Genomic DNA, 23,696 nt, shown 5'->3' with positions numbered 1-23,696 from the left:
CACAAGTCATACACATTTGGAGTCATACCCTCAGTTTCAGCCTGCTTTCCTCTCTGTAGAGACGCTTGTCTTTACAGAGAGATGAAGCTTAGCTGACATTGCTCTACCTGCTTCTCGCTCTGTAGAGATACTTGTCTGTACAGAGTGATGCAGCAGACCTGACATTGCTCTCTCTGCTTCTTGCATTGTAGAGACACTTGTCTATACAGAGTGATGAAGCAGAGCTGACATTGCTGTACCTGTGGACTACGTCGGACTAAGGATTTTTTTATAATGAAGATGAAGTCTCTAAATATATTTAGTTTTATTTCTAATAAAAAATGTTTTTCTATGTGTTGTGTTTTGTTTTTTTTACTGTTTACTGGAAATGTATGGTGGCCATGTCTAATTTGGTGAGACACCATGAATTTTGGGCTTAGTACCAGCTGAGAATACATAGCTGGTATTAACTCCTTTTGTTACCCAGCGTGCCACCGCCATCAGGGCTGCTGGACGAGCTGGGTAAAGTGCCTGGAAATGGCACTAAGAGACAATGCGCCATTTACAGGAGCAGCTGCGGGCTGCAGTGTTTAGCATAAGGACCCCTGAACACTTGGTCCTTACCACACTGACAATCCCAGCCTCCAGCTGCCTGGCTTTACCTAGCGATCAAAATATGGCGGGAGCTCACACATTTTTTTTTATTTTTTTTTAAATAATTAAAAAAAAGTAATGGGCTTCCTGTATTTTTATTGCCAGCTAAGGTAAAGCCAGGCAGATGGGGGTGGCAGCCCATAGCCATCTGGTTTATCTGTGCTGAGAATCAAAAATACCGTGGAGCGCTGTCATTTTTTTTAGTTATTTATTTATTTTTACACTACTATATGTGTGAGGGACCCAACAGCCAATCACAGATGCTGTCACGTAGAATGGGTATCTGTGATTGGCTCTTGGAGTAACCTGAAATCTGGCCATGCATTCTAGATGCTAGAATGTATGGGCTGGTTTCAGTTTACTTCAGCATTCATTCACAGATGCCCACTCTGTGACAGCGTCTGTGATTGTCTGTTATTTTAACAGTAAAATAAAACAACAAAGAAAAAATATTTTATTAGAAATAGAACAGAAAACATTTAGGACTCCATCTTTGTTACTAAAAATAAAACCCTCCAACATAGTCCAAAGGCGGGCAAGCATCTTCAGCTTTGCTACATCTGACTCACAGGACCTTCCATGATGTCATAGCCATGTGACCAGTCTGGTGTGAATGTTGTTACCTCGTGTGTTACAGGACTTTCCGTGACGTCATAGTCATGTGACTAGTCTGTAACCCAATGTCTGTACAACATTCACACCAGACTGGTCACATGTCTATGATGTCATGGAAGGTCCTGTAAGTCAGTGGTGGTTACCCGGGGGCACAGCAATGATTATAGCCGGAAGCAGAAGCGGCTGGGAGACAGAGTTTTCAGGATGCGTCGCGGGACCTGTAAGTATAATGACAATGTTTATTATTAATTATCTTCTTTATTTTACAGCCCTCCCCCGCCCCATCCCATAACTGTAAAGTCCAAGGTCGGTGTTCGGATGCAAGTTTGCGTTATCTCTGAACCCAAACTCGAACTTTACAAAACATTCAGGTGAGGCTCCCAAACATGAACATTGGGGGGTTCGCCCATCACTACTTGGGATGTCAGTTTAGGTTGACCGCTATGTCTTGTTATGTTTGCAGTTGTGCGATTCTCCTTCAATTTTTAGATGATGGATTGAAGAGTGCTCTGTGAGATTTTCAGAGCTTGGGTATTTTTTCAGAAACTATCCCTACTTTACGCTTCTTCACAACTTTATCCCTGACCTGTCTGGTGTGTTCCTTGGTTTTTATGATGCTGTTTGATCCTTAATATTCTCAAACAAACCTCTGAGGCCTTCACAGAATAACTCACTAAGAATTCACTAAGAATATATTACACAAAGTTGGACTCAATACATTAATTAGGTGACTTCTGAAGGCAATTCATCACTTAGGATTATATTTAGGGGTATCAGACTACAGGGGGGGGCCGAATAAAAATGCTATCACAATTTTTAGATTTATATTTTTTAAAATGTTTAAAAAACCATGTATCCTTTATACTTCACAAATACTTGCTATTTTGTATTGGTATATTACATAAAATCCCAAAAATAAAAATTTAGGTTTTTGAGTATAACATGAAAAAATGTGGAAAAGTTTATGGGGTATAGATACTTTTTCAAGGCAATGTAGAGCTCATTTTTTGACGCACAAGCAGATGTTACAGTTTTTGGTGTGGACTAAAACCAAACTGCTATGTGATAACATAACCTGTAACATTAGCAATTTAGAATTCTATATCTTTTTTTGGAGATGCTGAGGCTATTAAGGGTCAGACATAGTGTGCTACACCATAAAGGCGTAATATTGCTTATACACAATCTATTATGTCTTCATGGAGAACTTATTATGTAACCAAGCAAATATTGAGCTGCTACATCCCTCAATTTTACAAAATTCCATAAATGTTCAGAAATAGCCAAAATAAAACTATGATTTTTTTGTTTCTCTTTTTAGAAAAAATGATAGATTCTACAAACAACATTGAGAGCCCTGAAAATAAAGAAGAGCACATTGAGATTATAAAAGAATCTGAAATTGCATTACTTGAGCGTCAACTTGATGGTGACAATATAAGTGATGAGTTGGCACAAATAAGAGCTAGTAAAAATAAAGACCCAACTTCTGAACCTACAACAGCTCATTATACACCTGAGCACAATGTTAATAATCATGACTGGAATGTAAGTTCATCAGTTCAGCACAGTCAGAAATGCAGGGGAGCCCTTTAGGGCATACAAGCCCATGACAATCCAGAGTGGGAGTGAAGGGGGTTAAAGTATTTGAAAGGGGTTTAAGGTGTACATGTCGGAGATTGTGACTGGATGGGAAGGTTTTGGGGGCAGGGTTATGAGGTATAAAGGAGTTAGAAGGGAGTGCTTACCTCCTCTTTGCTTCAGGACCCAGTTACTGCAGGACACATTGGGTCAGGCAGAGAGATGGCAGATCTGACGTCCCTGTTGAAATTGGTGAGGGTCACCACAGCAGTGCTTGGGTCGCAGCTTGTATGGGAGCAGGTACAGTTGGGCTATGCGTCCCTTCTAGCCCTGCAGTAATCGATCGCTGTTCAAGGCCTATGGTGCCTTGGGGAGAAGAGCAGGAGGCAGTCTAGGAGCCCCCTCATGGAACCCTCTGGGATGTAGGGGTCAGTATACTTCTCTGCCCTCTCCGGTCTCTGGGAAAAATCTTTCCCAGAGCCACAGCCAACACATTATCTAGGAATTCGTGGTCTCCAGTGGGGGCGTGGTCAGGCCCGGTGAGTTCCGGGTTGGCTGTTGGACAGTATGCAGTAGTATCACACGATAGGGAGGATGTACAACAAGGTAACTCTTCAGGTGTTGTGGTTAAAAAGAGCGCCATGGAAAAGGAAAAAGATGAGCTGGTGCATTTGGATGCTAGGGCCAGGAGCGAGGTTTACGTTTGTTTTGAGGGGCCAATGTGGGCACATCTAAAAAAGAAGGCTATGGATAAGATTTGGAAGGGATAGAATATGGAGCTATGTTCATTACTTTTGCTGGAAAAGTTTAATTTGGACAAGGACAAACCCAGCCATTCCAAGATGAGAAAGATGATGATGACAAATGCAGGTTAATTCCGTGGACTTTGCAAATTTGCTATAAGGGTTAGTGATGAGCGAGTACTAAAAAGCTCGGGTGCTCGAAGCTCGGGCCGAGCCTCCCAAGATACTCGTGTACTCGGCCCGAGCAACGAGCCCAATGTTATCCTATGGGAGACCCGAGTATTTTTGTGAAATGACCCCCCGGCAGCATGGAGAAACCCTAAAAATGTCACAAAAGTCTCAGAAGAGTGCTCAAATGACATGGCAACAGCATGGGGAAGACCCCTTGAAGCATTTATCACTCAAAAGTCACAGCTGTGAACAATTTTGTCCGCGTTTCACGCCATTTTTACGGACTCACCAGAAAACCTTCCAAAATGACCCCAAAATGATTTTTCATGGCAGAAATGTTAAGGGCACATACCCAATAGTGAGATAGAGCTGGTGTATGTTACTTTTTGAGATTAATACATGAAAGATTTTACGTGAAAACATTGTGTGGCACTCCGATGTCCCTGAGAAGAGACGTACATGAAGGCCTCTTGAGTCTAATGTGCCCATTTTGAGGAAGTGAGTCTTTGTAGTATTTTCCTTTGCCAGGGCAGTCCAAAATTGTGAGGTTCACCAATGCCCCTGCATACAGACGTGCATGAGGGCCTGTAAACCTGAAGTGCCCATTGTAAGGAAGTGGGTCTATTGTAGTATAGCCCTTAGGCAGGGCAGCCAAAAATTGGGAGGCTCCACGTTGTCCCTGGATAGAGACGTGCATGAGGGCCTCAAAACATTAAGTGTCCATTGTCAGGAAGTGGGTGTATTATATAGTATAGCCCTTAGGCAGGGCAGCCAAAAATTGGGAGGCTCCACATTGTCCCTGGATAGAGACGTGCATGATGGCCTGTAAACCAGAAGTGCCCATTGTAAGGAAGTGGGTCTATTTCAGTATAGCCCTTAGGCAGGGCAGCCAAAAATTGGGAGGCTCCACATTGTCCCTGGATAGAGACGTGCATGATGGCCTGTAAACCAGAAGTGCCCATTGTAAGGAAGTGGGTCTATTTCAGTATAGCCCTTTGCCAGGGCAGCCAAAAATTGGGAGGCTCCACATTGTCCCTGGATAGAGACGTGCATGATGGCCTGTAAACCTGAAGTGCCCATTGTAAGGAAGTGGGTCTATTTCAGTATAGCCCTTTGCCAGGGCAGCCAAAAATTGGGAGGCTCCACATTGTCCCTGGATAGAGACGTGCATGATGGCCTGTAAACCTGAAGTGCCCATTGTAAGGAAGTGGGTCTATTTCAGTATAGCCCTTTGCCAGGGCAGCCAAAAATTGGGAGGCTCCACATTGTCCCTGGATAGAGACGTGCATGATGGCCTGTAAACCAGAAGTGCCCATTGTAAGGAAGTGGGTCTATTTCAGTATAGCCCTTTGCCAGGGCAGCCAAAAATTGGGAGGCTCCACATTGTCCCTGGATAGAGACGTGCATGATGGCCTGTAAACCTGAAGTGCCCATTGTAAGGAAGTGGGTCTATTTCAGTATAGCCCTTTGCCAGGGCAGCCAAAAATTGGGAGGCTCCACATTGTCCCTGGATAGAGACGTGCATGATGGCCTGTAAACCAGAAGTGCCCATTGTAAGGAAGTGGGTCTATTTCAGTATAGCCCTTTGCCAGGGCAGCCAAAAATTGGGAGGCTCCACATTGTTCCTGGATAGAGACGTGCATGATGGCCTGTAAACCTGAAGTGCCCATTGTAAGGAAGTGGGTCTATTTCAGTATAGCCCTTTGCCAGGGCAGCCAAAAATTGGGAGGCTCCACATTGTCCCTGGATAGAGACGTGCATGATGGCCTGTAAACCAGAAGTGCCCATTGTAAGGAAGTGGGTCTATTTCAGTATAGCCCTTTGCCAGGGCAGCCAAAAATTGGGAGGCTCCACATTGTCCCTGGATAGAGACGTGCATGATGGCCTGTAAACCTGAAGTGCCCATTGTAAGGAAGTGGGTCTATTTCAGTATAGCCCTTTGCCAGGGCAGCCAAAAATTGGGAGGCTCCACATTGTCCCTGGATAGAGACGTGCATGATGGCCTGTAAACCTGAAGTGCCCATTGTAAGGAAGTGGGTCTATTTCAGTATAGCCCTTTGCCAGGGCAGCCAAAAATTGGGAGGCTCCACATTGTCCCTGGATAGAGACGTGCATGAGGGCCTCAAAACATTAAGTGTCCATTTTAAGGAAGTGGGTGTATTATAGTATAGCCCTTAGGCAGGGCAGCCAAAAATTGGGAGGCTCCACGTTGTCCCTGGGTAGAGACGTGCATGAGGGCCTCAAAACATTAAGTGTCCATTTTAAGGAAGTGGGTGTATTATAGTATAGCCCTTAGGCAGGGCAGCCAAAAATTGGGAGGCTCCATGTTGTCCCTGGGTAGAGACGTGCATGAGGGCCTGTAAACCTGAAGTGCCCATTGTAAGGAAGTGGGTCTATTTCAGTATAGCCCTTTGCCAGGGCAGCCAAAAATTGGGAGGCTCCACATTGTCCCTGGATAGAGACGTGCATGATGGCCTGTAAACCTGAAGTGCCCATTGTAAGGAAGTGGGTCTATTTCAGTATAGCCCTTTGCCAGGGCAGCCAAAAATTGGGAGGCTCCACATTGTCCCTGGATAGAGACGTGCATGATGGCCTGTAAACCAGAAGTGCCCATTGTAAGGAAGTGGGTCTATTTCAGTATAGCCCTTTGCCAGGGCAGCCAAAAATTGGGAGGCTCCACATTGTCCCTGGATAGAGACGTGCATGATGGCCTGTAAACCAGAAGTGCCCATTGTAAGGAAGTGGGTCTATTTCAGTATAGCCCTTTGCCAGGGCAGCCAAAAATTGGGAGGCTCCACATTGTCCCTGGATAGAGACGTGCATGATGGCCTGTAAACCTGAAGTGCCCATTGTAAGGAAGTGGGTCTATTTCAGTATAGCCCTTTGCCAGGGCAGCCAAAAATTGGGAGGCTCCACATTGTCCCTGGATAGAGACGTGCATGATGGCCTGTAAACCAGAAGTGCCCATTGTAAGGAAGTGGGTCTATTTCAGTATAGCCCTTTGCCAGGGCAGCCAAAAATTGGGAGGCTCCACATTGTCCCTGGATAGAGACGTGCATGATGGCCTGTAAACCAGAAGTGCCCATTGTAAGGAAGTGGGTCTATTTCAGTATAGCCCTTTGCCAGGGCAGCCAAAAATTGGGAGGCTCCACATTGTCCCTGGATAGAGACGTGCATGATGGCCTGTAAACCAGAAGTGCCCATTGTAAGGAAGTGGGTCTATTTCAGTATAGCCCTTTGCCAGGGCAGCCAAAAATTGGGAGGCTCCACATTGTCCCTGGATAGAGACGTGCATGATGGCCTGTAAACCTGAAGTGCCCATTGTAAGGAAGTGGGTCTATTTCAGTATAGCCCTTTGCCAGGGCAGCCAAAAATTGGGAGGCTCCACATTGTCCCTGGATAGAGACGTGCATGATGGCCTGTAAACCTGAAGTGCCCATTGTAAGGAAGTGGGTCTATTTCAGTATAGCCCTTTGCCAGGGCAGCCAAAAATTGGGAGGCTCCACATTGTCCCTGGATAGAGACGTGCATGATGGCCTGTAAACCTGAAGTGCCCATTGTAAGGAAGTGGGTCTATTTCAGTATAGCCCTTTGCCAGGGCAGCCAAAAATTGGGAGGCTCCACATTGTCCCTGGATAGAGACGTGCATGATGGCCTGTAAACCAGAAGTGCCCATTGTAAGGAAGTGGGTCTATTTCAGTATAGCCCTTTGCCAGGGCAGCCAAAAATTGGGAGGCTCCACATTGTCCCTGGATAGAGACGTGCATGATGGCCTGTAAACCTGAAGTGCCCATTGTAAGGAAGTGGGTCTATTTCAGTATAGCCCTTTGCCAGGGCAGCCAAAAATTGGGAGGCTCCACATTGTCCCTGGATAGAGACGTGCATGATGGCCTGTAAACCAGAAGTGCCCATTGTAAGGAAGTGGGTCTATTTCAGTATAGCCCTTTGCCAGGGCAGCCAAAAATTGGGAGGCTCCACATTGTCCCTGGATAGAGACGTGCATGATGGCCTGTAAACCTGAAGTGCCCATTGTAAGGAAGTGGGTCTATTTCAGTATAGCCCTTTGCCAGGGCAGCCAAAAATTGGGAGGCTCCACATTGTCCCTGGATAGAGACGTGCATGATGGCCTGTAAACCAGAAGTGCCCATTGTAAGGAAGTGGGTCTATTTCAGTATAGCCCTTTGCCAGGGCAGCCAAAAATTGGGAGGCTCCACATTGTCCCTGGATAGAGACGTGCATGATGGCCTGTAAACCTGAAGTGCCCATTGTAAGGAAGTGGGTCTATTTCAGTATAGCCCTTTGCCAGGGCAGCCAAAAATTGGGAGGCTCCACATTGTCCCTGGATAGAGACGTGCATGATGGCCTGTAAACCTGAAGTGCCCATTGTAAGGAAGTGGGTCTATTTCAGTATAGCCCTTTGCCAGGGCAGCCAAAAATTGGGAGGCTCCACATTGTCCCTGGATAGAGACGTGCATGAGGGGCTCAAAACATTAAGTGTCCATTTTAAGGAAGTGGGTGTATTATAGCATAGCCCTTAGGCAGGGCAGCCAAAAATTGGGAGGCTCCACGTTGTCCCTGGGTAGAGACGTGCATGAGGGCCTCAAAACATTAAGTGTCCATTTTAAGGAAGTGGGTGTATTATAGTATAGCCCTTAGGCAGGGCAGCCAAAAATTGGGAGGCTCCACGTTGTCCCTGGGTAGAGACGTGCATGAGGGCCTCAAAACATTAAGTGTCCATTTTAAGGAAGTGGGTGTATTATAGTATAGCCCTTAGGCAGGGCACCCAAAAATTGGGAGGCTCCACGTTGTCCCTGGGTAGAGACGTGCATGAGGGCCTCAAAACATTAAGTGTCCATTTTAAGGAAGTGGGTGTATTATAGTATAGCCCTTAGGCAGGGCAGCCAAAAATTGGGAGGCTCCACGTTGTCCCTGGGTAGAGACGTGCATGAGGGCCTCAAAACATTAAGTGTCCATTTTAAGGAAGTGGGTGTATTATAGTATAGCCCTTAGGCAGGGCAGCCAAAAATTGGGAGGCTCCACGTTGTCCCTGGGTAGAGACGTGCATGAGGGCCTCAAAACATTAAGTGTCCATTTTAAGGAAGTGGGTGTATTATAGTATAGCCCTTAGGCAGGGCAGCCAAAAATTGGGAGGCTCCACGTTGTCCCTGGGTAGAGACGTGCATGAGGGCCTCAAAACATTAAGTGTCCATTTTAAGGAAGTGGGTGTATTATAGTATAGCCCTTAGGCAGGGCAGCCAAAAATTGGGAGGCTCCACGTTGTCCCTGGGTAGAGACGTGCATGAGGGCCTCAAAACATTAAGTGTCCATTTTAAGGAAGTGGGTGTATTATAGTATAGCCCTTAGGCAGGGCAGCCAAAAATTGGGAGGCTCCACGTTGTCCCTGGGTAGAGACGTGCATGAGGGCCTCAAAACATTAAGTGTCCATTTTAAGGAAGTGGGTGTATTATAGTATAGCCCTTAGGCAGGGCAGCCAAAAATTGGGAGGCTCCACGTTGTCCCTGGGTAGAGACGTGCATGAGGGCCTCAAAACATTGTTCCCATTGCAAAGGAGCGGGTCTCCTGTCGTTGTAATGTCCATTCTGCAAAGAATGGGCGAAAAAATTTACCACTGGGGGTATACCTGAAACAAAGACCTAACTATTGTAACGGTCATCATGATGGCGCATGAGGAGAAGGAGGAGCAGTCCAGCGATTATCCAAAGTCCAGAAGTGTGTACCCATGGGTGAGTGGAGGTACATGGCAAACTTTAAATTCCGCTCTCATTTGCTGGTGGTGTGGTGAAGTCTGGCCCAATCCAACCCTTGTTCATCTTGATCAGAGTCAGCCTGTCAGCATTTTCAGTTGACAGGCGGGTGCGTTTATCTGTAATGATTCCACCTGCGGCACTAAAAACACGCTCTGACAAAACGCTAGCAGCAGGGCAGGCCAGGACTTCCAAGGCGTAGAGAGCCAATTCATGCCACGTGTCCAGCTTGGATACCCAATAATTGTAAGGCACAGAGGAATGTCGGAGTACAGTTGTTCGATCTGCAAGGTACTCCTTCAGCATCTGGGCAAACTTAGGATTTCTTGTGGCACTACCCCGCAACTCAGGGGCTGTGGTACGTGAGGGGCTGAGAAAACTGTCCCACATCTTAAAGACTGTTCCCCTACCTCTGGCGGATTGGACTTGTGCCTCTCTCGGCTGTACGCCTCGGTTGTCCACTGATTCCTGACCTATGCCGCTAGCGTTTTGTGAGGGGAATGCTTTGCCTACTTCCGTGAGTATGGCCTTCCGGAACTGCTGCATTTTGGTTGACCTCTCCTCCACGGGAATAAGAGACAAAAAGTTCTCCTTGTAGCGTGGGTCTAACAGTGTTACCAACCAGTAATGATTGTCGGCCAAGATGTTCTTAACGCGAGGGTCACGAGACAGGCAGCTTACCATAAAGTCAGCCATGTGCGCCAGACTCTTAACAGCCAGGACTTCAGTAGCCTGACCAACAAGATGACTGAACATGCTGTTCTCCTCCTCCTCCTCCTCCTCCTCCTCCTCATCTACCCTGTCCTCTGGCCAGCCACGCTGAACCGAGGATATGACTGGTGTGCATGTCATATCCTCAATTTGGCCGGAGAGTTGCTCCATGTCTTCATCCTCCTCCTCGTCATAGTCCTCCACTGCACGTTGTGATGAGACAAGGCTGGGCTGTGTGTTATCACCCACACCCACTACTGTTTCTTGCTGCAACTCATCGCGCTCCGCCTGCAATGCATCATGTTTGTTTTTCAGCAGAGACCGTTTTAGAAGGCAGAGTAGCGGTATGGTGACGCTAATAATGGCGTCATCACCACTCACCATCTTGGTGGAGTCCTCAAAGTTTTGGAGGATGGTACATAGGTCTGACATCCATCTCCACTCCTCAGGTGTTATGTGTGGAGTTTGACCCATTTCCCGACGGCTTAGGTGATGCAGGTACTCAACAACTGCCCTCTTCTGCTCACATATCCTGACCAACATGTGCAGAGTTGAATTCCAACGCGTGGGGACATCACACACCAGTCTGTGAGCCGGAATATGCAAACGGCGCTGAAAGCCGGCAAGGCCGGCTGAAGCAGTAGGTGACTTTCGAAAATGTGCAGACAGGCGGCGAACTTTTACCAGCAGATCAGACAGCTCTGGGTATGACTTTATAAACCGCTGAACCACGAGGTTGAGCACATGGGCCACGCATGGAACATGTGTCAGCTGGCCTCGCCTCAAAGCCGCCACCAGGTTCCGGCCATTGTCACACACGACCTTTCCTGGCTTTAGGTTCAGAGGTGTGAGCTAGTGATCTGCCTGCTGTTTCAGAGCTGTCCACAGCTCTTCTGCATTGTGGGGTTTGTCACCTATGCAGATTAGCTTCAGCACAGCCTGTTGCCGCTTCGCCGAGGCAGTGCTGCAGTGCTTCCAGCTTGTGACTGGTGTGGAGGGCACAGTGGATGAGGATGCGCAGGAGGAGGAGGAGGCTGAAGAGCATGACATTCCGGAGCTGTAGAGTGTGGGTGAAACACTGACTGAGGTAGGGCCTGCAAACCTTGGTGTGGGAAGGACGTGTTCCGTCCCTCGCTCAGACTGGGTCCCAGCTTCCACAATATTAACCCAGTGTGCCGTCAACGAGATGTAGCGGCCTTGCCCACAAGCACTTGTCCACGTGTCTGTGGTTAGGTGGACCTTGGGTGAAACAGCGTTGTTCAGGGCACGTGTGATGTTTTGTGACACGTGGTTATGCAACGCGGGGACGGCACACCGGGAGAAATAGTGGCGGCTGGGGACCGAGTAACGTGGGACAGCTGCCGCCATCAGGTCACGGAATGCTTCTGTCTCCACCAGCCTAAAAGGCAACATTTCCAGCGCAAGCAGTCGCGAAATGTTAGCATTTAGAACTGTGGCATGTGGGGTGTTGGCAGTGTATTTGCGCCTGCGTTCAAAGGTTTGCTGAATGGATAACTGAACGCTGCGCTGGGACAAGGACGTGCTTGATGATGGTGTTCTTTCTGCGTAGGCAACTGCAGGTGCAGGAGTGGAGGAGGCTTGTTCGCAGGCAGCATGGACAGAGGATTGGCTCGCATGCACAACCAGCGAAGACGTAGCAGTGACATCAGCAAGCACTGCTCCTCGACTCTGTTGTACTTCCCACAAAGTCGGGTGCTTGGCTGACATGTGCCTGATCATGCTGGTGGTGGTCAGGCTGCTAGTTTTGGTACCCCTGCTGATGCTGGCACGGCAGGTGTTGCAAATGGCCTTTTTTGAATCATCTGGATCCAACTTAAAAAACTGCCAGACTCGGGAAGACCTAACATTTGTACAGGCACCTTGTGTCGTCGTGTTGTTCCGGGGAACGGTTGCCTGACTTCTGCCTGGGGCCACCACCCTGCTTCTTACTGCCTGTTGTGATGCTACGCCTCCCTCCCCCTGTGCACTGCTGTCCTCGCTCTGCATATCCTCCTGCCAGGTTGGGTCAGTTACTGGATCATCCACCACGTCGTCTTCCTCTTCCGCACCCTGCTCCTCCTCCTGACTTCCTGACAATTGTGTCTCATCATCGTCCACCACTTGTTGAGACACGTTGCCAACTTCGTGAGAACGTGGCTGCTCAAATATTTGGCCATCTGTACAGACGATCTCCTCATGACCCACTTCAATATGAGCTGGCGAGAGGCCAGAATGTGTGAATGGAAACGTGAACAGCTCTTCCGAGTGTCCAAGTGTGGGATCATTAATGTCCGAGGAGGACGTGTACTCAGCCTGGTGGTAGGAAGGAGGATCAGGTTCAGAAATGTGCGGTGCAGTATCACGGCTACTGACACTTGACCGTGTGGAAGACAGAGTGTTTGTGGTGGTGCCAATCTGACTGGAAGCATTATCTGCTATCCAACTAACAAGCTGTTGACACTGGTCTTGGCTCAAGAGCGGTGTACTGCTGCGGTCCCCAAGAATTTGGGACAGGACGTGCGAGCGACTAGATGTGGCCCTTTGTTGTGGCGAAATTAGAGCTTGCCCACGACCTCGGCCTCTGCCTGCACCACCATCACGTCCACTTCCTTGTTCCTTGCCAATGCCCTTGCGCATTTTGCAATGCTGTGCACTGCTGACGTGTATATTCACTACTTGTGCGTTATATCAAAGTTTGTGGAAATTGCACACAAGTGCACCTGTACGCTGCCACCAATAGGCACACACGTGCGGTTTTAAAAACCAAGCACGGACGCAATAAGAACCTAACAGGTTTTTTTGGGGAGCGACAATTACAGACAAGTCAGACACTATCTGGACTGTTTTACACTGTGTACACCAGCCCCAGATATGATGAAGGCTGGTATACGGTCACCACTACCCTGCCTGCCTGCCTGTATACTGGTACAATAGTCCTGACAAGGACTCTTTTGGTCACTAGCCTGTATTCAGACCTGGCTATACCCTGCCTGTATATAGCAACAATAGTCCTGAGAAGGACTCTGCTACTGTACTCCGACCTGGCTATACCCTGCCTGCCTGTATACAACTAGAATAGTCCTGAGAAGGACTTTTGGTCACACTGTTTGCAGCCCTGCAACTGAAAAAGCTATAAAGGGCCGCAAAGCTTTCCCTGAATCAGCGACACTCTCCCTGCACTCACTGTCTGGATAGCTGTGAGCAGAGCACAGCGCGCCGGCCGATATAAAGGCTCGGTCACGCTGTGCAGGCCGGCCAATCACTGCAATTCCACAACTAACAGGGCTGTGGCATTGCAGTGGTCTGCCAGCCAATCCCTGCATGAGGGCTGGCTCTCAAAAGAGCGCCAACATGCAGAAATGAAGACCACGAGTACAGCACGAGTATCGCGAGATTACTCGGTCCCCGCCGAGCAGCCCGAGTACAGCGATACTCGTGCGAGTACCGAGTAGTGACAAGCATGCTCGCTCATCACTAATAAGGGTTTGAAATCCTGACAAGTGTGATTAGTAACAAAGAGCCTGAGCATTGCTACTTGGACATGATAAAGGAAGGGTATCAGCTTTATGGTGGTTTATCGTAGTTGAGGTATGACAAGCAATTTAGGCAGAGAAATGCTATGAGGCCTGGTATGTGTTGGCTATTTCCTTGTGGATGCGTCTGATGGCTTTCCCGGCTCAGCCCTTTTTGGAGGAGGCCGGGAGCTGTAGTTCTGTAAGCGGGTCTTTGGCGGGTCACAAAATAGGTTTTTGTTGACAATTTAGTGAAGGACAATATAAACTCGAGGTATCATGCAAGTTTAAGTATACGTTTTACGATCGTGGGGACAGTCATAACCTTTCCAAGTGTTTTTACAAGGGCAAAATGGAAATCAGAAGAGGGCATTGGAAAAAGGGAAGACCCCCAGTGAGGGTCGTGATGATGCTTCCATTTTTAAGTAGATACCCAGACTTGGAATCAGCGCCACTTTTGCAGTATTTTTTTTTTTCGGAGGGCTTTACAATTCCGTTTGATCCTAGGGCTTCTATTAGTCATCCAGGTAATTTGAAGTAGGTAAGAGAGCACTCACAGGTGGTGAGGGAAAGACTAAGTGAAGAGGTAGAGTTGGGTTGCATGGTAGGGTTCATTTAAGGTTTCGCCATGTTCTAACTTGAGAATTTCCCCTCTCGGGGTTGTTCCAAAGCGGGAGTCTAATAAGTTTAGACTCATTCACCACTTGTCCTACTCGCAAGGGGATTCGGTTAATTAAGGTATTGCCCCAGAATTATCAGCAGTGTTGTATGAATCATTTAATAAGTCACTGGATTTGGTGTGGAATAAGGGTTCAGGGGCCCTGATGGCGAAGTCCGACATAGAGGCGGGTTTGCATTTGCGACCAGTTCACCCAGACAGTCTTCATTTGTTAGGGTGCATGTAGGATGGTGAGTTTTATGTTGATCATTGTTTGTCCATGGGTGGCTCGCTCGTGTTCTTACTTTGAGGTTTTTAGTTATTTCGTAGAGTGGGTGGTTCGGGACGTGTCAGGTATCACACCCATAATTCAATATTTGATGACTTCTTCTCTGTTCGACGGGGTCCACTGTTTAAGTTTTGCTGTTCACATTGCAACAGGTAGTGTGCGCATTCAGTATTCCATTGGCTCCAGATAAAACTGAGGGTGAAACAGTGAATGAAACAGTGCTTCATTTTTTGGGAATAGAGATCGACATGATAGTGAAGGATTGTAGGCTTACATTAAATTGGAGGATTTGAGGGTGTCTGTATCTGCATTGAAGCAGCCTAAAAAGGTCTGTTTGCTGCTGTGGATATACAGTACTTACTATGGATATAGTTGGGAGGGTTAAGGGTGAGAATTAAATTGAAAAAATCCATTTTCGATTGTCAAGCATTGAGCATACACATGAATTTCAAAGTATTAACTTTTTTTAGTTCTGTTTAGTTTAATAGTTTGATATCTACTGAAAGTACTTGTGAGTGTGTATATATGTGTATGTACAGTGTATCACAAAAGTGAATACACGCCTCACATTTTTTGATATATTTTATAAGATTATATCTTTTCATAGGACAACACTGAAGATATGATAATTTAATACAATATAAAGTAGTCAGTGTACAACTTGTATAACAGTATAAATCTGGTGTGCCCTTTAAATAACTCAACACACAGCCATTAGTGTCTAAACTACTTGCAACAAAAGTGAGTACACCCCTAAGTGAAAATGGCTATTTTTTTTCCCAAAGTGTGTGGCCACCATTATTCTCAATTGTTCCTTAACTCTCTTTCACATGGTGTTCACTAGAGCTTCATTGGAGTCACAGGAATCATTTTCCACTCTTGCATGATGATATCAAGGTGGATGTTAGAGACATTGTGCTCCTTCATCTACCATTTGAGGATGCCCTACAGATGCTTAATAGCGTTTAGGTCTGGAGACATGCTTGGCCAGTACAGCACCTTTACCTTCAGTGTCTTTAGCAAGGCAGTGGTCATCTTGGAGGTGTGTTTGGGGATCATTATTTTGGAACTAGAAGGTGGCCCGATTCTACGCATCGGGTATTCTAGAATTTATGTATTGTGTAGTTCATGTATGATTTTTGTTATATATATATATATATAGATGTTGTTGTGTGTAGTTACCAAGTGTTTGTGTAGGGTGCTGTACATGTTTTGGGTGTTGTCTGGGTGTGGCGGGGGGTGAGAGCGGTGTTGTATGTGTGTTGCGTGTGTTGCGTTGTTTGTGGAGCGCTGTGTGTCTGTCGCGTTGTGTGTGTGTTGCGCGGTTTGTGTGGGTGTGGTGTGTTTTGGGGGGAGGTATGTTTTGTGCAATGTGTGTGTTGGGCGGTATGTGCGTATATTTATGTATGCCGCGGTGTTTGTGTGTTGGGTGTTGTCTGTGTGTGTGGGTGTCTGTGTAGGGCGGTGTTTGAGGTTCCCAGTGTGTGTGTGGTGTGTTGTGTGTGTGTGTGTTGGGGGGAGGTGTGCACCTCCCATTGTGCTCCATCCCCCATGCTGCGCATCCCCCATCATGCCCCATCCCCCATGCTGCCCAACCCCCATCATGCTCCATCCCCTATGCTGCGCATTCCCCATCGTACTCCATCCCCGATGCTGCGCACCCCCCATTGTGCTCCATCCCCCATGCTGCGCACTCCCCATCGTGCTCCATCCTCGATGATGCGCACCCCCCATCGTGATCCATCCCCCATGCTGCGCACTCCCCATCGTGCTCCATCCCCCATGCTGCGCACTCCCCATCGTGCTCCATCCTCCATGCTGCGCACTCCCCATCGTGCTCCATCCCCCATGCTGCGCACCCCCCATCGTGCTCCATCCCCCATGCTATAATAGTTCTTCTATTATACTCAGAGAGGAGTCTATTAGGAGGACTATAATAGGAGGAGTAGTCCTGGGGGGAGAGGAGTATAATGCCGGCTCCCTGCACATGTGTACCGGGAGCCGGTGTACACTGGTAACTATGATATACATCGGGTAACCAAGGGACCTTAGTTACCCGATGTATATAATGGTTACCAGCGTTCACCGGCTCCGTCACGATCCCAGCATCGCAAGGTTATGTCTGGCGATGCTGGGATCGTGACGGAGCCGGTGTACACTGGTAACTATGATACACATCGGGTAACCAAGGGACCTTAGTTACCCGATGTGTATAATGGTTACCAGCGTACACCGGCTCCGTCACGATCCCAGCAGCGCAAGGTTATGTCTGGCGATGCGTGCGGAGGGCCGAGGCGAGCGGGCAATCCATGCGGAGGGCGGGGCCAGGCCGAGGCGAGCGACCAATCCGTGGGGGGGCGGAGGCAAGGCGATCGGCCAATCCGTGCGGGGGGGCGGGGCCATGGCGAGCCCAGCAGCCAATCAGCTTTGTGTCACCGTAAGGACACAATTTTGGAGCAAGACAGACAGACAGACAGACAGATAGACAGACAGACAGACAGAATAAGGCAATTATATATATAGATACTGCCCTACAGCACAGTTTCCAAAGGGAATGGATCATGCTTCAGTATGTCACAGTGCATGATGGCACTCATGGTTCCTCAATGAGCTGTAGCTCCCCACAGCCATCAACACTCATGCAGCCTCACACCATGACACTGTCACCACCATGCTTGACTATAGGGAAGACACATTTCTTTAAACTCCTCACTTGGTTGCCGCCACACACCCTTTACACTAGCTGAACCAAATAAGTTTATCTTGATCTCATCAGACCACAGGACATGGTTCCAGCAATCCATGTCCTTAAGCTGGTGTCACACTAAGCGACAGCGACAACGACGTCGCTGTTACGTCACCATTTTCGGTGACGTAACAGCGACCTTGTAAGTCGCTGTTATGATCGCTGCTTAGCTGTCAAACACAGCAGAAGCAGCGATCATAACGTCGCTGTGCTACATGTGCAGAGAGCAGGGAGCCGCGCTTAGCGCTGGCTCCTTGCTCTCCTAGGTACAGTACACATCGGGTTAATTAACCCGATGTGTGCTGCAGCTACATGTCACAGTGCAGAGAGCAAGGAGCCGCGCGCACTGCTTAGCGCTGGCTCCTTGCTCTCCTTGCTACAGTATACATCGGGTTAATTACCCGATGCATACTGCAGCCACATGTCACAGTGCAGGAGCCGGCACTGGCAGCGAGAGCGACGGACACTGGTAACCAGCGTAAACATCGGGTAACCAGGGAAAGGTCTTCCCTTGGTTACCCGATGTTTACGCTGGTTACAGCTTACCGCAGCTGCCAGTGCCGGCTCCTGATCGCTTCATTTCGTCGCTCTCTCGCTGTCACACACAGCGATGTGTGTGTCACAGCGGGAGAGTGATGACCAAAAAATGAAGCTGGACATTCAGCAACGACCGGCGACCTCACAGCAGGGGCCAGGTCGTTGCTGGATGTCACACACAGCGACAGCGACGGGACGTCGCTGCAACGTCACAGAAAATGGTGACGTAGCAGCGACGTCGTTGTCGTCGTCGTTATGTGTGACACCAGCTTTAGTATGCTTGTTTTCAGCAAACTGTTTGTCTTGTACATCATCTTTAGATAAGTCTTCCTTCTGGGACAACAGCCATGCAAACTAATTTGATGCAGTGTGCTGCAAATGGTCTGTGCATTGACAGGCTGACCCCCACCTCTTTAACCTCTGTAGCAATGTTGGCAACACTTCTGCTTGTTTCTTGAAAAGACAACCTCTGGATATGACACTGATCACGTGCACTCAACTTCTTTGATCGACCATTGCGAGGCCTATTTTGAGATGAACTTGTCTTGCACAAACCACTATATGGGCTTGGCCACCATGCTGCAGCTCTGTTTCAGGTTGTTGACAATCTTCATTTTTTCATTTTTTCAGATTCTCAGAGAATTCTTTGCCCTAAGGTGCCAGGTTGAACTTCCAGTGACCAGTATGAGAGAGTGTGTGAACTCTGAACGATAGCACCAACTTTAGCACACCTGCTCCCCATTCACAACTGAGACCTTGTAACACTAATAGGTCTCATGACACCGGGAAGTGAAAATGACTAATTGGACACAATTTGGCCATTTTTAATAAGGGGTGTGCTCACTTTTGTTACCTGCAGTTTAGACATTAATGGCTATGTGTTGAGTTATTTAGAGGGCACACCAAATTTACACTGGTATACAAGATGCACACTGACTTATTTACATTGTTTCAAAGTATCATTTGTTCAGTAATGTCCCATGAAAAGATCAAATAAAATATTTACAAAAATGTGAAGTGTACTCACTTTTATGATCTACTGTATAACGCAAATTGCAAAAAAGCTGAGATACAGTGTACAATGCAAAGAAAAGAATGCAATGATTTGGAAATCCACTATAGCCATATTTTATTTATAACAGAACACAGATCAGATGTTATAAATTAAAGTATTTTTTGGACTATAAGACGCACCGGACCATAAGACGCACCCTGGTTTTAGAGGAGGAAAATAGAAAAATAAAATTTTAAGCAAAAAATGGGGTCATGACACACTGTTATGGGGCGAGGATCTGCTGCTGACACTCTTATGGGGGTAATGTCCCCAAATTCTCTACTAAGGTACCCCATCCTGGTAATGATCCTCCTGCCTTGTATATGATCCCCATGCTTGTATATGCCCACATCCAGGTACCTTATATGCTCCCATCCAGGTATATGCCCACATCCTGATATGTGCCCCCATCCTGATAAATACCCCCATCCTGGAATATGCCCTCATCCTCGTATATGGCCTGTATCCTGTGGCACACAAAAAATACACGTTTATAGTCACCTTTCGTCGCTCCACACAGCATCGCTCGTCTTCCTGTCTATGCCAGCAGCAGTGCCGCTGACCTGTGTGGAGCTGTGCGCACAGCGATAACGTCATCGCTGTGCACACTGCTCTCCACACACAGCCGCGGCCAGCAGACAGGAGGACATCGCAATGCTGCAGGTATCGGTGGCCGGTGAGTATACTTATTCACTGCCCCCCCCACTCTGATGATGATGCGCAAGGGGCAGTTAATATAGCCACATATGATCACTCCAGGCTGTAGTTGCCAGGGATGATCATGCGGGCCGGCTGTTAATTATGCTCGCATCCCCCGCCCATCATCCAGCAGTGCATATGAAAAGAGGCTAATGAGTGGACCCACGTGGTCATGATAGTTCTGCTACAGCCTGCTCATGCTGCCGATGACCCACTCCACCGCAACACCCTCATTCCCTGTAACATACATTTGGACTATAGGACACACTCCCTACTTTCCCCCAACATTTGGGGGGGAAAAGTGCGTCTAATAGTCCGAAAAATATGGTAAACATTTTTTCACTTCATTTAAAAAAATTTGCTCATAAAAAAATTGATGGCAGCAACACAAATCAAAAAGGTTTTGATGGGAGCATGTCTACCGTCATGGAGCATCCTCTCTTCAATGTCTGTAAATTTCCTGGAAGTGAAGAGAACCGTTACTGGAATTTTGGGAGAGGAATGTTGTCTTATGCTTGTTTGATGTCGGATATCAGACGCTCAACAGTCCTGGCTCTTTTGTCGTTTCATAATGCTCAAAATGTTTTCTATTGGTGAAAGGTTCATCATCCAAACTCTTCTTTTGCGCAAAAATGCTGTTGTGATGGATCCCATGAAATAGACATTGTCTAAATGGGCGCATGTGTTTTTTTTAAACCCTCTATAAAATGCTCAGCTTTGAAAGTGCCCTTCAAGATATGTAAGCTGCTATGCTGTAGGCACTAATACAACCCCATATCATAAGAGAAAATAAATAATTTCATGTGGGTGCTGATAAGCTGGTTCCCTATCCTCTAGAGGACACAGGACACAGCATCCATGGTTTTCATAAAGAATTTCAAATTTAGATTCATCTGACCACAGTCGCTGTTTCCTTTTGTCTCAGTCCATTGTAAATGAGCTTCGACCCAGAGAGTTTCTGGGTTGTGTTGATATGTGGATTCTTTGCATAATAGATCTTTAACTAAAGCCTGCTTTACATGTTACGATTTCGCATACGATATCGTATGCAATCGTAACCGCCCCCATCGTATGTGTGGCACGTTCAATTTGTTGAATGTGCCGCACAAACGATTTACCCCCGTCACACGTACTTACCCGTCCATACGACCTCGATGTGGGCGGCGAACGTCCACTCTCCGGAGTGGGAGGGACGTTCGGCGTCACATCGACGTCACACAGCAGGTGTCCAATAGAAGCGGAGGGGCGGAGCTGAGCGGGACGTAAACATCCCGCCCACCTCCTTCCTTCCGCATTGCTGGCCGGGAGCCGCAGGACGCAGGTGAGATCTGTTCATCGTTCCCAGGGTGTCACACAATGCCGGTGTGCTACCCCGGGTACGATGAACAATCTGACGTTCAATTTTTAGGAATTGAACGACGTGCATGCGATGAACGTTTTAACGTTCAATCGCAATCGCACGTACCTGTCACACACTACAATGTACCTTACGATGCCGGATGTGCGTCACTTACAACGTGACCCCGCCGACACATCGTAAGATATATTGTAGCGTGTAAAGCGGGCTTTATATTTGTAGATTGCATGGCAAATTGTATTCACACAATGATTTCTGGAAATCTTCCTGAACGCAAGCAGTGAATTTGCACAACTGAATCATGCCTGTTTTTAATAGATCACAAGCATCCAATATTGATTGTTTTCATAGTTTTTAAGGCAGACTTAAGTCCATTGAGTTCAACCCATAGCCTAACATGTTGATCCAGAGGAAGGCAAAAACCTCATGGGGCAGACACTAATGGCTCCATATTATGGGAAAAATTCCTTTTCGACTCCTAGCTCCTAGGATCAACTCCCAATCACAGAATCTAGTACACATACCGTAACTTTTAATATTATATTTTTCAAGAAAAGAACGCAGGCCTTAACCCCTTCACACCCAGGGATTTTCCATTTTTCATTCTAGATTTTTCCTCCTCTTCTTTCAAGAGCCATAACTTTTTTATTTTTCCATCAATATAGATATATGAGGGCTTGTTTTTTGTGAGACGAGTTGAACTTTTGAAAGACACCATTCATTGCGCCCCATGTTATACTGAAAAGAATAATTGTGCTTTTGACGCCAGTTTCTGAGACCCCTAACGTTCTAATTTTTTGGGATCTAGGGCTCAGTGACAGCTTATTTTTTGCGCCTTGAGCTGATGTTTTTAATTATACCATTTTTGGGTAGATACGATGTTTTGATTGTCTGTTATTGCATTTTAATGCAATGTTGCGGAAACAAAAAAATTTAATTCTGGTGTTTTGATTTTTTTTCTCACTACACTGTTTACTGATCAGATTAATTGATTTTATATTTTGACAGATCGGGCATTTCTGAAAGCGATGATATCAAATCTGTGTATTTTTTGTTATTTTATTTTTATTTTCAAGGGGGCAAAAACAGGATGATTTGAACTTTTAGGTTTTTTGTTTTATTTTAGATTTTTTAAAACTTTTTTTTAATGATTTCACTAGTCCACCTAGGTGACTTTATGCCTTACACTCTGATGGCTTCTTCTGATTAGAGTGATGCTTCAGTCCATTAGCCCATTTTTCCCTTGTTTCTTCCAGACCCTTTTGCACCCTTCAGAGCCTAGTCTATTAACTTTCATCTCATCTCTCCAAATCACCCATTTCCAATCTTCTACTGTCCACGTTTTGTAATTTTTTACACACTCGAGCCAACACTTCTTATGATGATATAGAAGTTGAGGGTTCTTCACTTTTTTGGGACACCATTTCAGACTTGTGCAACATGCGTCACACAGCGCTTGCATGGACATCTGTCATCTCACTATTACGAAGCATATGAGCCACCTCCACTGCCATATTTGTCGCACCAGAACTGATAGTCCTTGTGATGAGCCGATTTATTGACTCCGTTATTTTGCCTAGACGTCAACCTTTTGAATTTTGAATGAATGGACAGATTTCAATTTGTATTCTTCTAACTGTCATGGCACTCACATAATACAGTTTGGTAATTTTCTTGGCTGACAGACCAATATTGATTAGCTGGATGATGCTGTTTCTCTTTACTTGAGAAATCTTCTTCATGGCTGCTCTTCAATTTGAACCATTGACCTTTTGATTGGGAATCAACCCAATAACACTCTGAGCTTTTAGGGAATGTGGGAACACCACAATGAGCAAAACAGTAACAATGCAGTGACATTACAAGAATCTGCATGACAAATCATATTCTTAATAGTTGCAAGTTTAATTACTGTAAGAGATAGCCAGAATGATTGGCTATAAAATGAAGGTAGTCCATGTTCGAAGCTGTAGTGGATGGTGAAATATAGAGCCTGAAAGTCAAAAGTTCAAAATATTGTTACCCTTTTGCTTGTCAGTGTAATCATCACACTGTCTCACATTAGCTATAACCACCACACTGTTTATTAACAATTGCGCCTCTTTGCTGGCTGCACCCGGGGAAAACATGCTTCTTCACTGGCCTCTTTAAAGTCTCTTCAAAAGTAAGCATATCCATACAATTGGAAGGTTTTGTAAAATTTGTTGAAAAAAATAAAATTTGTGTTAAATTTTTAACATCTTAAGAAAATAAAAGGATATTTGAAAAATGATTCTTTTGAATAGTAGATATACTGTATGTAAATAGAGGTAAATAGTATTTAGTAATCCTCACTGACTAATCCAATTGGCGTAAAAATTATTGTGCAAAACTATTTTAAAACATAATCTTTATTGGGTTTATTAATAAATAATGTGAAAATAGTGATCACCTACAAACAATATGTACATATCACTTAAAATCCTAAATAAACTAACAATTTCATGCTGTTACGCATGAAATGATCAGATATTTCTCTATCTTAATATTTTCTATCTTATATCGCTGTGCCTTAGGCCTAAAACACACTTCCGCAAAAAAAACGTCCGTATGACACGGTCCGTTTTTCGGGTCCGTGTTCCGTTT

General features: G+C 46.3%; 1 protein-coding gene across 1 annotated transcript in view; it reads left to right on the top strand.

The window, feature by feature from the left end:
• Positions 1-23,696, top strand: part of LOC142243898 (NFX1-type zinc finger-containing protein 1-like) — a 312,672-nt gene that overhangs the window by 182,545 nt on the left and 106,431 nt on the right. Inside the window, exon 19 of the mRNA XM_075316094.1 lies at positions 2,570-2,796. Coding sequence (XP_075172209.1) covers positions 2,570-2,796 — 227 coding nt within the window. The remainder of the gene's footprint in view (positions 1-2,569; positions 2,797-23,696) is intronic.

This window comes from Anomaloglossus baeobatrachus, chromosome 6 (assembly GCF_048569485.1).
Source record: "Anomaloglossus baeobatrachus isolate aAnoBae1 chromosome 6, aAnoBae1.hap1, whole genome shotgun sequence".
NCBI classification, from domain to species: Eukaryota; Metazoa; Chordata; class Amphibia; order Anura; family Aromobatidae; genus Anomaloglossus; species Anomaloglossus baeobatrachus.
This window is presented reverse-complemented; position numbering and strand designations above follow the sequence as displayed.